Source organism: Rattus norvegicus, chromosome 5, assembly GCF_036323735.1.
Source record: "Rattus norvegicus strain BN/NHsdMcwi chromosome 5, GRCr8, whole genome shotgun sequence".
NCBI lineage: Eukaryota > Metazoa > Chordata > Mammalia > Rodentia > Muridae > Rattus > Rattus norvegicus.
Genome location: NC_086023.1, coordinates 118,215,423 through 118,229,583, shown reverse-complemented (window position 1 = coordinate 118,229,583; position 14,161 = coordinate 118,215,423). Strand labels below are relative to the sequence as shown.

At 42.7% G+C, this 14,161-nt stretch overlaps 1 protein-coding gene across 7 annotated transcripts in view; it reads right to left on the bottom strand.

Annotated features, from left to right (window-relative positions):
• Positions 1-14,161, bottom strand: part of Patj (PATJ, crumbs cell polarity complex component) — a 302,745-nt gene that overhangs the window by 250,718 nt on the left and 37,866 nt on the right. For 6 of the 7 annotated variants that reach the window (XM_039109186.2, XM_039109188.2, XM_063287101.1 and 3 more), the window contains exons 11-14: positions 12,720-12,861; positions 7,365-7,505; positions 3,899-3,987; positions 2,381-2,437 (exon numbers count right to left, since the gene is read on the bottom strand). In XM_039109186.2, the coding sequence (XP_038965114.1) occupies positions 2,381-2,437; positions 3,899-3,987; positions 7,365-7,505; positions 12,720-12,861 (429 nt within the window). The remainder of the gene's footprint in view (positions 1-2,380; positions 2,438-3,898; positions 3,988-7,364; positions 7,506-12,719; positions 12,862-14,161) is intronic. The other variant, XM_063287100.1, reaches the window with a different exon arrangement.

Below are 14,161 nucleotides of genomic sequence, written 5' to 3'. Positions count from 1 at the left end.
GATCTATTTACACGCCGTCTCCACCACCTCCAAGTCTTACTGCTCATATTATGTTGGAAGGAAAATTAGGCTGGTTATTTCATGTCCTAAATGTCATCTTCTAAACCCATAGCATGTGCGCATGAAATCTGAGTCACATAGGAAGCAGGAGCGGAAAAACAGAATTCCTCTCCAGCTTTGGCAACATGGCAGGAACTCATCACAGTGACAACTTAGAGGTATAGGGGTGAAGACTCTTAAATGTCCTCACCTTTAAGAAGGCTTTCCTATCTAAAGTGGCTAGCCATTTGTTTTCCTGGTTTCCCTACACACTTGCCTTGCCTAATAGTCTCAGGTCGTGCTATCTTTAGTAAAAGACTAGTTCTTATTGTTGTTCTTCCACTAATAAAACAATGTAAGGATCATTTTCTGGTTTGATCTGGCCTGAGCCCATTATACACCAGAGCACATGGCAGAGTGCATGCATCTCACGAATGACCAGCTAGCTGAATGCATGGACAGCATTTCGGAATGTGGTTCTCAAGGTCTCTCCATCTTCCTATGTCATTGGCTGGACCCAACTCTACTGCACAGAGGCTATGTGGGGAAGAAGGAAGAGGTTAGCCGGTAGCAGGGAACTAGGGAATGAGGGCATGATAATTGTGTCTGCCTGCAGAATCAGATTCCTCAAAACACACACAGGATGCTTTGTGTCCCCCTCTGCTTGGGAGAAACCATCAGGACACTGACCTTATGCTTTCGGTCATGGGAACAGCAAAAGGCAAGCTGTGTGATGAACGTGTCTGGCCTGAGGCTTTAGAGCCAAAGGAGCTCTAAAGATCTACAGCATATGACAAAGGAGCTTTAAAGTAATTGGAAAACTGAAGAGTAAAGAAACTACTGAATTCAGATGGGTATCACATGCTTGACTCCCACTCTGAAGGAAATATCTCCCAACATCCTTAGATGGATTTATTAATCAACTACTGTCAGAAAGATGACACTGTAAACAATTAACAACTGGCTGTAAAGAGCAATGTTAATTTTACATTGTGAATCTGAGGAAAGCGTGGTCAGTCACACAAGCCTCCATGAGGAATTGACCTAAAATGCAGCTGAGTTAGGAAGGAAAGAAATATTCTCCACTATCAGCCTTGAGAATCCAACCCCATAAAACAATGGTCAGCAAGACAGCTCATCATATAAAGAAAGGGGCTTCCTTACAGGCCTCATGACAAAAGCTCAATCCTCACTTCCCACAAGGTGGCAGGAGAGAACCAAATCTGGAAAGTTGTCCTCTGATCTCTGCACCTATAAGGCCTGATCGCGTGTACACACACATACACACACACACACACACACACACACACACACACACACACACACACAAACACGTCACCCATTTAAGACAACAGCACATATGGCAAACAACTGTGGAGGCAAAATACCACATATGCAAAGAAACAGTGAAACTATCTGAACAGACATTTAGCTTAAGAAATCTAAATAAGACAGATAACTCATTCCTTCTAAAGACTTGTGTGTGTGTGTGTGTGTGTGTGTGTGTGTGTGTGTGTGCGCGCGTGTGCGCGCGCGCGCGCGCGTGACTGTGTGTGAGTACCCATGGAGGCCACAGAAGGACCTCTAGAGCTGAAGTCACAAACACCCAACCTGCTTGCTGGGAATACAACTTGGCCTCTCGGGGCAGCAGCACATGCTCTTAACCAATGGCCCCATTCTCCAGCCCAGAGAGAAAGGAGAGTCTAAGGTGGGCTTTGTGCTAGGGTTTATGTAGGAATTCAATAGTGTTTCTGAAACTCCAGGGAAAAACAATCCTTCCTTTTCTGTTATTTATTCTGAAGGCCATTTAAAAGGTTCTCTATTTTAATCAGTGAGGTTCTGATTGTCTAAGATAAAAGGCTACAAATTAATCTGTAAGGAGAGGACGGAATCTCCCCACATTACATAACTGCATGTTCTCGACAGCCATAGTGATTACTTCAGACAGGTTAAGTCATGAACAGCAAACTCAGAAGATGACCCATGATTTCTGTCCCTGAACATCCAGACATTGTTTTTCAAAGCCTCTCTGTTCCAGACTATAGAAAACCTTTTGCAAAAGTCTCCATACAAGACCCAAGGAGCTGACACACTCACCTGTCATCTTCGTGGCTACTATGCTGGAGTCAAACCTGGGCTTTTGGCTTCTGGGAATGGCAAACAGATTCCACTTTCCTCCTACCTTATGTAACCATTTGTATCTTTTATTTCTGGGAGTTTCAGTCACTTCTGGAACATGTGTATGACTAAGACTTTAGGTCATGACACTCAGCTTCTTCAGCAAGAATGTAAAGAAAGCTCACCACAGCAGAGTGGAGCAGTGCTTAAGCCAGGTGCCTACCTTGGAGTACTTCTGAAGCTCCTCATCATCTGCTATCTGCGTGTCCAACGTGGCTACCTAGAATTGTAAGAAAACCATTTCCACATTTGTGTGAGTGTAATTTCATTTGCTCCTTCATATTCTGAAATTTGTCATCAAAACCAGCACACTGATTACTAGACTGAAAATCTCTACCCAGTATTTCTGAAATCCATAAGTAGTGCACAGCAAGACATTTGTGCTTCTGAGTTCACTACACTAATCCCTTCATCCCACATCATTCACAAGCTGAACTGAAGGCGATGTACACAAATCTGATATTCAGAGAATAAAACTTTTACACACACACACACACACACACACACACACACGACAGTTAGTGACAAGCTTGGCTAGCATGCAGAAAGCCCTGAGTTTGAGCTGTCATATCGAGGCAGGACAGCTCCTATCTGTAATTCCACCACTGGCAGGTGAGAGAGGATCACAAATTCCAGATCGTCCTTAGCTACACAGAAAGTCTGAGGCTAGCTCAGGCTGCATGAGACCCTGACTCAAAAAAGTAAAAGTAAACCCCGTGATATAATTGGCGAGCCACACAGTCTCGGAACATACACTGAAGGTAGAGAGAACATGAGTGTCTAGAGAGCAGCCAAGTGACAGTGCTCTAGAAACTGGAGACCCTGCAGACACAGAACTAACGCACAGGCCCAGAATGAGCAAGAGAACGGCCATGTGGCTCGATTACCTAAAGCTTCTCTACTGACAGCGCCAGACATTCAAAATCAGAAATAAAGTGTCTGGCACGGATGACAACCCATGCTCATATGCATAAGAATATGTGTCAGAGCTATAGACCAAGACCTTGTCCCAAAAACGAAAATATTAAAGACAACAGATATTTATTGGCATGTTTGATGAACACTGATGAGATTTTTCTAACGCAGTTTTCTGCTTTCAAGTGGTCTCACGTGGGGAAGTGTAACCAATCCTTTATTGGCCAAATGTAATATAACAGGTGAAAGGAAGTCTAACGGCCTGCTGGCGGTGTAACCTCATGCCTCACCTAAATTACTTCCTGTTCTCCTAAATACATTTGATAATCATTCTTTCATTTTTCTCATAAAACTGTAAGATTCCTTGTGAAACATAGGACTAATATCCACAGCCCTTTCAGTGTACGATAAACCAAACAGATCATAAAAGCAATCATAAAGATGCCAGCCATTTTAAGCAGCTGATTCAAGTTATAAATTTACAGGCAAGCTCTCACCTTCCTAATGTGCTTCTGCCTGTTGTTGACTTAAATGGCTTCAACATGAACTGAGTGTCTGATAATTGTAACTGAAGTTTGTGTAGAGTCCTTAATTGTTCTTATAGCTTAAAATGCTTTAAAAGTTGATTGATTGCTCTAATTGGAAAGAAAGACAGGAAGAAAACAATAAAGGCAGCCCGTGCCTTCTTTGACTCATATTTTAAATTACAGTGTTAGGAGCATGACATCAAATGAATCTTCCTATTATAATATTTTTTAAAACATACCATTACTTCATAATCTGGGCCCAGTAGGTTTTCCCATCTGGATTTCAGCTCATTTTCTGGACAGCCTGGGATGTCCTCTGGATATACGTCTACAAGAAAAAGAATGTTGAGGCTACTGTGAGCCAAGCACACTTAACTAATAAATTCTTCAGTAACAGCCCAGCTTCGGGAGGTAAAGGGGAAATGAGGAAAGAGGAAAATGTATTCATTTAAATCTACCTGGTAATGTAAATCAAAGTGACTTACGAGACTAATAGAAAATGTAAAGCCACCTGTGGTTAAATTGTGAAGGGGCTTTTGTTCAGGAATGCATTAAAGGGAAGAGGAAGTGAAATGTGAATATATAGTTTCTATGTAGATATCCTATATGCCTGGCTTAGATTTATTTGTAGGTCTTGCACAGATTTGATTTAATCTTTTCAGAGTAGTGCCCTTCTTCCTCTCCATGGGGACTATAAGTGTGTATGGAACCATCACTGTAATCAAGAAGCCGCAGTGAAACAACACAGCCAGGACGGACAGAAAGGCTGTCCAGCTAAGCCTGAGCTCTGGTTTTACACCAGACTTTCATTGCTTAATTACCAGGATATTTGTATCTTCATAGTGTTCCTGACTTAATGGTGCCATTGTTGTACAGGTGAGATCATTTTAAAGGTTAAGACAGATTTGAAGCGCCAAGCCTCTTCTCCATACAGTCTTCCCCCAGACTCTCAGAGCAGTGAGCAGTCTGAAGGATACCTGACAGATAAAAGTCTAAGTACTAAAGCTATCGTCTGCACCAACATCCACACCAACAGCAGAGGATAAAAAGGTTCCAGGTTGTTTTAAGTTTCTCATTCCTGCTGTAAGATTGGCCATGTCAGAGAACACTTATCACAAGTGACATAACCATCTGCCTACAGTCCAAGCTACCGGCCCTTTTATCTGCAGAACCACTCACTTTGGCTGCACAGAATGCTTAATTACACACTACAAATCATTAAGTTAAATAGGCTAACTTCAGAATCAGAGACTAAGACTAATGCACACTAAAGAACTTAAATTACTCCACTTACAAAAGAACATCCAGGAAATAACTATGTTAACTGATATGCTGGATTGCGTTTGGGGGCAGCTAATCAAAGATACTATTAAAACGAATACTAAAATCATTTAAGGAGCATGTGCTCCTGTGAACATTTCCTTACAGAAGTGTGAGTTCTCTGCAGTTTCCTTTTTTGTTTTTAATTTCTCAGAATTTGAGGTAAGGGAGACGTGGAAGGCGCGGTGATATCCTACAAGCTGCAGCACACATCTGGACATCAGAGGACAACTTCTGTGGAGCTGGGTTTCTCCCACCTTCCAGGGGTCCTGGGAATTAACCTTGGACGCCCACCACGCCATCTTTCTGGCCCCTTAACCAAGATCTTCAAAAGTTTCAACAGTTTACCTGTTCAGTTTCTTCCAGCTGTAGTTCATGTCTGCTTAATACTTTGAACAGAATCTACAATGTATTGAGAGAATTCTGTGCCTACAAACAGTGGTCAGAGGCAGAAGGGCAGAGGGTTCGCTGAAGTGAGAGAAACGCTGCCCTTCCCCAATCCCCTTGGTGCTTTAAAGCACAGCTCAAAGGCCAGAGGAAGGAGGCTTATGTACTTGCAGCACCTCAAGAAAAACAAAATCGAAACAAAACAGGCACAGAAGGCTCATCACGCAGGTGAAACAGGGACTGCAAAACAGCCAGGTGAGGCGGGCATACTTGCAAACTGAAATTCTACACATGCATGGGAAGACGTAGTGAAATTCATTTTAAAACCATGAGTACAGTTCTGTGTCCACGTGGCGGTGTGCGTGTCTAATGCCAGCACTTAGAAGTCAGCAGCAGCAGGGAGATCTCTTTGAGTTTGAAGCCAGCCTGGTCTGCAAAGCAAGTTTCAGGCCACCAGGGTTACCTTGTGAGATGGCACTGAGGGCGAGGTTGGAGTGGGAGGTAGAAAAGGAAAGGAAAGCAATGCGTGGGTACAGCATAGGGGAAGGAAAGCAATGCATGGGTACAGCATAGGGGAAGGAAAGCAATGCATGGGTACAGCATAGGGGAAGGAAAGCAATGCATGGGTACAGCATAGGGGAAGGAAAGCAATGTGTGGGTACAGCATAGGGAAGGAAAGCAATGTGTGGGTACAGCATAGGGAAGGAAAGCAATGCATGGGTACAGCATAGGGAAGGAAAGCAATGTGTGGGTACAGCATAGGGAAGGAAAGCAATGCATGGGTACAGCATAGGGAAGTGGAGACAGGAGTGCTGTGAGTTCTGGGCTATCCTGAGCTACACAGTAATGCCTTTTCGCAAAAACAAAACAATGACAAGAGTAATGAAATAAAATAATTCTGAGACTATTTCTAATTTCGAGATTATTTGATTTTCACCTACTAATCCTTTGATATTTATCTGACCTTAATTAAATTAAGAAAGAAATAGTTAATTGCATTCTAGTGGATGCAAAGGGGCCAGGGGAGCTCCTAAACCTTTATCTTAAGTGAGACATTCATACCTTCCTTCCAGCAACTTTTCCTAACATAAAAAAAGGCAAAAGCCAGCTTCTCTGGAACACGAATGAAATAAATATTTTAAGAAGTTTCACTTAGCCGGCAAAACTTTGGTGAAGACCTCTGCAGAAGAAACCAAGCTATAATTCTGATGGCAGAAGGAAATCCCCGAGACAAGTGAAGTGTCAAAGTACAGTGTCAAAGGTCAAAGTTGGAAACAATTCAAAAATTTAGATATAAAACAGCCTAGTCATTTGATGCAACATATGAAAAAATTCATGTTATTAATTTTTGTTAAGAGAAACACATACCACATACACAGATAAACAGATGACTGACAGATGATATAGATGGATAGACATATCTAAATCTGTAATCTAAGAATATATAGTAACTAAAGTGCTATATAGTTACTGCATACTAATAAATATGCATTTGAAACACAGTTAAGCAAAATACACTTGGTGCTCTACTACTAAATATCTTAATATCTAAATATATTATGTTAAGATTACATTCAATATACCCCATTTTATTTTAATTTGGGGGGTGGGGTGTGAGGTTGACGTTAGTTCTAGCAGCTAAGCCTAAGGTTGGTGTTAATAAGGATTGAACCTAGGGCCTCACACAGGCCAGGCAAGCGCTCTACAATGCTTACATCTGCATCCCTACACAATCACTCCGCATCCCTAGAAAGACAGCCCGTCCCAAAGTCTAAGGTGTCTCTACAGCACGAGCTCCCATCGCATCTGAACTCCTTTCATATGGGCCGTTGGTTGCTGCCCGGTTATCAGAATATTTGTAACTTTACGAAGTTCTTGATGTGATGGTGCCTTTATTGCCTAGGTCTGACTCTGTCTCTGCGGATGCCACGCCATATTAACTACAGAGAGAAGTGGGTAGCAAACTGCTGACGTCCAGAGGAAAGGCTTTGGGCCTACCTGGTTTTTCTAAGGCTTGTACGGTGTCCTTTCTCAGATTATCCAGTCTTTCTCCGATTTCCTCTGCTTCCATTCTCGAATTAGTTTCTGGTTTCAGGGATCCAGTTAGTTCTGGCACTTCAGGTGGTTCTGCAACAGCTTCTGAAATAAGAGTTGTGGCTTAAATCATTAGTCCTGTGGGGGTGGGGTAGGGGCCACAACCAAAAGAGCTTGTTCCACTCCCACTTGCCCTTCTCAGGCCCTCGCTGCATGTAACTCCTTTATACTCAAGTGATCTGTGTGGTACTTAGTCACAAAAATAGCCCGACAGTATTCAAAGAATGAGGAAGTACAGAAAATGAAAGTGAAAAACAAGGTTAAAGATGACAAAACAGGGAGAGATGTTTTTACTGTAGCTTTAGAAAAGAAAAGAACTAAGGAAGCAACAACCAGAGGCTGTACGTTCTTGCTGTTGTGGACAGGTATTACGCAACATAAGCAAATGGGCCCGTGTGCACAGCCACTCAAGCAACCTCAGAGACGGGGGTGGGAGGACTCCCCTAGGTGCAGATGGGGGTCCCCCTTTTTCCTCAGCTGAAGCAAATGAAGGTCAGCACAACCACTAAGTGTCTCTTTAACAGAAGAAAGGCTGCACACGCGACATTTTAGGGTTTCAGTTTAAAAAATAATTCCCATCATTTGAAAAGAATCTTAAAATTTTTAATATATCATTTTTAGTATGTACAAGTGTTTTTGCCTTCATGTATGTATATAATCAAGTGTGGGCCTTCTGACTTCAGAAGACGGAAGAGGGTGTCAAATCCCTTAGAACTACAGTTATGAATGTTCATGAACTGTCATTTGGGTGCTGCAAACCAAATCTGGACCCTCTGTAAGAGCAGCAAGAGTTTTAATCACTGTGCCATCTCTCCAGCTCTTTGTAAAAGAATTTTTATTAAAAGTACAAAGTGTAGCCTTAGAGAAAACAACCCCACTTGGGGCCACAGAGTCCAGGCAGATAATTCCAGTCGGGCACTACCAGGACAGACAGGGAGCTAGCCTAAGACAACCATCAGTCCAGTGCCAGGAAGGCTCGGGCAGGCAGACCACACCCAAGATGACCCCTGCCCAGTGCCTCACTGCAGAGGCAGAAAGGGCACTCCTGAGAGCATTCCTGAGACAGTCCCAGATACCAAGAGACCCTGGGTGCCACTAGGAGGAGCAAGTGAATGGTAGAGAAATGTAAGAGAAAGGGAAGCAGAAGGATGTGGGCACAATAAAGAGAGACAGAACTAGAAAATCAGGGGTAGTGAGGAACAGCCTGGTATGAGTAGCCAGTGATGCCACCTAAGATCATGGTGACATTCTGCCCTGAGGCACCACTGAGGGCCACGTCTGGGTCCATGGCCCTGTAGCAGCAGGAGTCTGTTTCTAGGTGGATATCCCTGGTCTGGGCATTCACCCAGGACCATGTTAATGACTGAGGACTGTGAAAAACTGGCTGATCCCCCACCTGGACATCATGGGAGAACTGGCCCTGAGGGGTGTGAGAGCAGGAAAGCTGACCCCTCCCATCGCCCAGAAAGCACAGTAGAGCTGGCAACTGCAGGAGTTGTGGGTGAGCATAGTACGAGTGTAGGAGAGATGGCCCTCCCACCCATCTCTTGTGCAGCGACATGGATGAGGAAAAGATGACCTCCTTCCCTACCCTTTTGCCCCTCCTCTCTTACCACCTGCAGCAGGCAGGGGAGCTGGCCCCAAGGTCATCAGAACAGAAGAGCTGGCCCTGCCCCTCACCAGCTACAGAATTCAGGATAGCAGACCCTGCAACTTGCCAGGGCAACACAGGGGAGTTGACACTGGCATTGGGCCAGTGACTCATTGCAACGAACATTTACAAGCAAAGAAGTATGAACAAAAGGGTACACTGTGGGACACACTGTGACACACTACAGCTTCCACAGTAAGATTTGTTTTCTCTTTTGGGGGAGAGGCTGCAAGGGTGGAGGGCAGATATGAGGGGACAGGGAAATGAGTGAGATTGGGGTACATGATTTGAAATTCACAAAGACCAATAAAAAGTTTTTTAAAAAGGCTGCAAGGAAACAATCAAGTTCAGGTTGTGGCATTTTAGTATCAAACATTAATCCCTCCAGAACAGAAGGAAAAAGCACAGAGCAGGGATAAGCCTTCTACATTCAGGAGCCACAGAATCACCACACATGGAATACACGGCTTAGGAAGGACTTCAAGGAGGAGTCAAAGGAATAGAAAGTGAAAATACAAACGACATTTTACAGCACCTGGGAAATGTATATGTGTGAGTGTGTCTGTCCGTCTGAAAACGTGCACATGGGCTGGAGAGATGGCTCAGTGGTTAAGAGCACTGACTGCTCTTACAGAGGTCCTGAGTTCAATTCCCAGCAACCACATGGTGGCTCACAACCATCTGTAATCAGATCTGGTGCCCTCTTCTGGCCTGCAGGAATACATGCAGGCAGAAAGCTGTATGATGTATACATAATAAATAAATGTAAAAAAAAAAAAAGAAAATTTGAAAACGTGCACATACAATCTGTGTGTTGGCGTGCACGCACACAGAGGCTAGACGAGGACTACAAGTGTCCTCCTGCATCTCTCTTCACCTTACTCTTTTGAGATAAAATTTCTCAAGAAACCTAAACTAGGCTGGCAGTCAAGAAACTCCAGCCATCCAAAGTATCCAATATTAAATATTACTATCACTTCTCTTGGTTATAATATTATGACTATTTAAGAAAACATCCTTATCTTTGGGATTGCTACACCACTCACTCTAAAGTGATTCAGAAGAAATATGGGAAGATGGCAACTGTCAGACATAAGTGAAGGTGAGTGGGTGTTCACTCTGATCTGTTCCTTTTTCTATATGCTTGAAATGTTTTTACACAGAGAGCTCAAACGTACAACCAATTAAACTCCAGTGACGGTAACATGAGACTTTAAAACCACTCACAGAGTATTTTTTAGATCATTAATCAACTGACACCATAAATAAATGCATACGCAGCAAGCACTAGGATAAGAAATGTCTATCATTAATTGAAGCATTATTTATTTATAATAACCAAGACAGGGACACAGCTTCAGTGAACACTTAGCATAAATACATAAATGAAATGCACATACACAAACAATAAATGTTATTGATCCTTTAAAAGGAAATCTAATCAGTTGCTAGGCATGGATGAGTGTGGAGGATGCTACGTGAAATAAAATTAGCTCAGTAGAAAAGGACAAATACTTCATGATGCTACCTTTTGTGTTTTCTGCAGAGTCAAACTCAAAGAAACAGTAAAATGACAGCCACCAAGGAAGAAAGACTCAAGTTAGCGACTTGAAGTTTCAGTCACAAACCTCAGGGAAGTCCTACAGATAGGCTGGTCAACAATGTACACACACAGCACAGAGAACACCCCACAACAATTGTGAAGTTAATCTTTTGTTGGTTTTCTTTGGTTTGGTTTGGTTGTTCCATGACAAGATCTCTCTGCATAACCCTGTCTCTCCTGGAACTCACTATGTAGACCTTGCTGGCCTCAAACTCCACAAAGATCCACCTGCCTCTGCCTCCTGAGAGTTGGGATTAAAGGTGTGTGCCACCATGGCTAGCTTGGTTTCCTTTTTAAGACAGGATCCCACAATGTAACCCTTGCTGGTCTAGAGCTTGCTATACAGACCATGCTGGCCTTGAACTCATAAGTGATCCACCTGCCTCTGAGTGCTCTTAGTGCCAAATGTGGGCCCACGCACAGTGTAACGATTACTCTATGCTGTCAACTTGATAGGGTTTAGAATGACAAAGAAAGGAATCTCTAGCCAAGTGGTGGTGGCGCCATGCCTTTAATGCCAACACTCAGGAAGCAGAAGCAGGCAGATCTCCATCATGTGTTCCAGGCTAGCCTGGCCCACAGAGAAAACCCTTTACCAAAAACCAAAGAAAAGAAAAGAAAAGGAAAAAAAAAGAAAAGAAAAGAGAAGGAAAGAAAAGAAAAGAAAAAGAAAAAAAAAAAGGACTCTGGTTTTCATGCGGTATGACTGAGAATGACCCCTTCCTTCCTTTCTGAAACTGTTTCTTGGTGTATTTGGTCATGGCAGTGAGAAAAGCAACTAGTACAATGTTTTTTCTTTTGAGATTTAATGTGTATGAGTGATTTGACTGCATGCACATATGTGCGCTGTGTGGCTGCCTGGTGCCCAGAGGTCAGAGAAGAACACGTTGATGCCTTGGAACCTGAGTCTGTTTGTTTGCCTTCTGAGATAATGCCTCACTACTTCACCATGACTGGCTATGGTTATGACTTGCTATGTAGACCAGGATGGACTCACACTTACAGAGACTTGCTGACCTCTGTCTCCTGAGTGTTCAGATTAAAGACGTGCATCACTATGCCTGGTGAAAGCGGAGTCAATAATAGTTTCTTTTTTAGTGCCAAATTAGAGGGCTGGAGAGGTAGCTTAGTAGTTTAGAGCACTGACTGCTCTTCCAGAGGACCTGGGTTTCATTTCTCACATGACTGTAACTCCAGTTCCAAGGCATCTGATGCCCTCCCTCTTCTGACCTCCATAGGCACCTGGCACATACGTGATGCACAGACATACATGCAAACAAAAATACTCATACAAAGAAAATAAAAATAATTGTTTTTAATTATAAGATGCAATCAGAGCTCCTGAGAAAGCAAAGAGAATGCTAAGAACACAGCAGTGTGACTGTGTGCCTCAAGGACCCACATATTGTCCCGCAAGCTGCCTCAGCTGGTAAAGGCACTTGCTGCCAAAGCTGATGGCCTTAGTTCAATTTCCAGAACCAATATGGTGGAAAGAGAAAACTGTCCCCCAAAAGATGTCCTCTGATAACCAAAAAGCTGTGCTTTTATGCAATAAAGATTTGCTATTTTATAACCATACTAACAGCAAACATTATTTTTAATAAAAGTGTTGTTGATAAAAATTTGTTTTACTTTCTCACCGTACTTCAAGGCAAACCGAGAGACAACTAGAGGAAAGCTTGTCGGTAAGAGACTCTGAGGTCTGAAGCTTAAGAAATGTCAAGGGAGAAGACAAATGAAGGGTCCTGGATCAAAAGTGCTTTCTCTCTCCATTTAGAGAGCTCTGGGCTCACTCAGTCAGCGCTTGCCTCCAGCAATCTGGGTTGGGGTACTGCAGCCGACGGGGAAAGGCCTTTGCGAGGCAGACGGTTGGCTCATCTGTCCACTACTGCATTACACAAGGTAAGTGCAGTTTCCTACTCAAACTCCCAGACCAATCTCCCAATCCTGGCTGTTCATCCAAACCCAACTCCATGGAGAAGAGAGGGACAGGGGCATTAATTACCTCTGCTTGAAGGTTGTTCAAATGGAGAAGCAGATAAAGATGTTTTCCTTCGAACTAGGGTCAGGTGCACCACCTGCCCTGCGTTCCGCAGAACTTCAACAACGTCCTGATTGGCAAAACCCTGAATATTCACACCATCCACCTACAAGATCAAGAGACAAAGCAGAGTTGCAAGTAAAGTGCCACCATTTTTGTTTGGGATTTTTAAAGAACATCTCACTATGCAGTGCAGAGAGGTCAACTCAACAGATAGCACGAGCTGGCCTCAGATTCACAGTGCTCTCCTGCCTCAGCCTCTTGGATTAGAAGTTGAGCTATCGATCCACCATGCCGCTCAGTTACCTCCAACTTTTAATTCTGGCAGTGCTGAATAAAATGGGGTAACTAATTTTACTCCCCCAAACACTGCATATTAGACCAGAAAGCAGTTTGAATAAGACAAAAACAAAACAAAACAAAACAAAAAACTAGCTTGGCTGATAAACTTACATTGTTTATTAAAACATAAATTTGATCTTATAATCTTATATTCTTAAGTCACACACTTTAAGTATCTGCCTGACAGAGGCAAAGGGATTTAATTTATAATGATAGTCAAAATTTAAAAAATTTAAAAATCTATAAAATCTGGTTAATTCTTACACATTATTCACAAAATATAACAAAAAGTAATTACTAATATTGAAGTGTTATCCCTGTGTGGAATTATTCTGTGATATTTTCCACAGAAACACACTCATTTCCCATCTAGTCTTCTAGTGTTCTGAAAATCCATGTGCAAGAAGCCAGGCAGGCCAGACCATGGCTTTCAACTTCCTCCTAACTTTCCGCAAAGCATGCACTGCTCCTCCTGGCCTCCAGACCCCACAAATCATCGAAGGACATTGCCAAAAGCCAGTACTCCTTAGATGGACTCTGATCATCGTCCGGTTCTGTGTAAGTCAGTGTGGAACATGTGTCTGACATGGACAGAGAGCAAAGCACAGAGATACTTACTGCTAAAAGGGGAGACTATTTTAGCTGGCAAAAGGTTATACTCTCAAATACATAAAGTATTTCAATTTTTGGTAGACTCAAATTATTCTAAATAGAAAAAGCAGCAAGAAGAACTGGTAAATAGATTCTTCACTGTATGTAAAATGGGTAAATGCCCAGACTCTTAAAGAGTGTTTCCCAGGGGATATAAAACATCTTTCAGATACATTTCCACGCATACATTTATTTAAGTAAATGTACAATTTTTTCTATAAATATGTTTAGAGGACTATTTCTTGTTTGACTAGAAAAAAAATCATGAAAACCCTAAATCAATGTGATTTCGCTGCACCAATAATAAGTTGATTTTTAAAAACTTACTAGCTAGGAAGGTGGAGCACACCTTTCATCTCAGCCCTTGAGAGGCAGAGGCAGGTGGGTCTCTGAGCTCAAGCACAGCCTGGTCT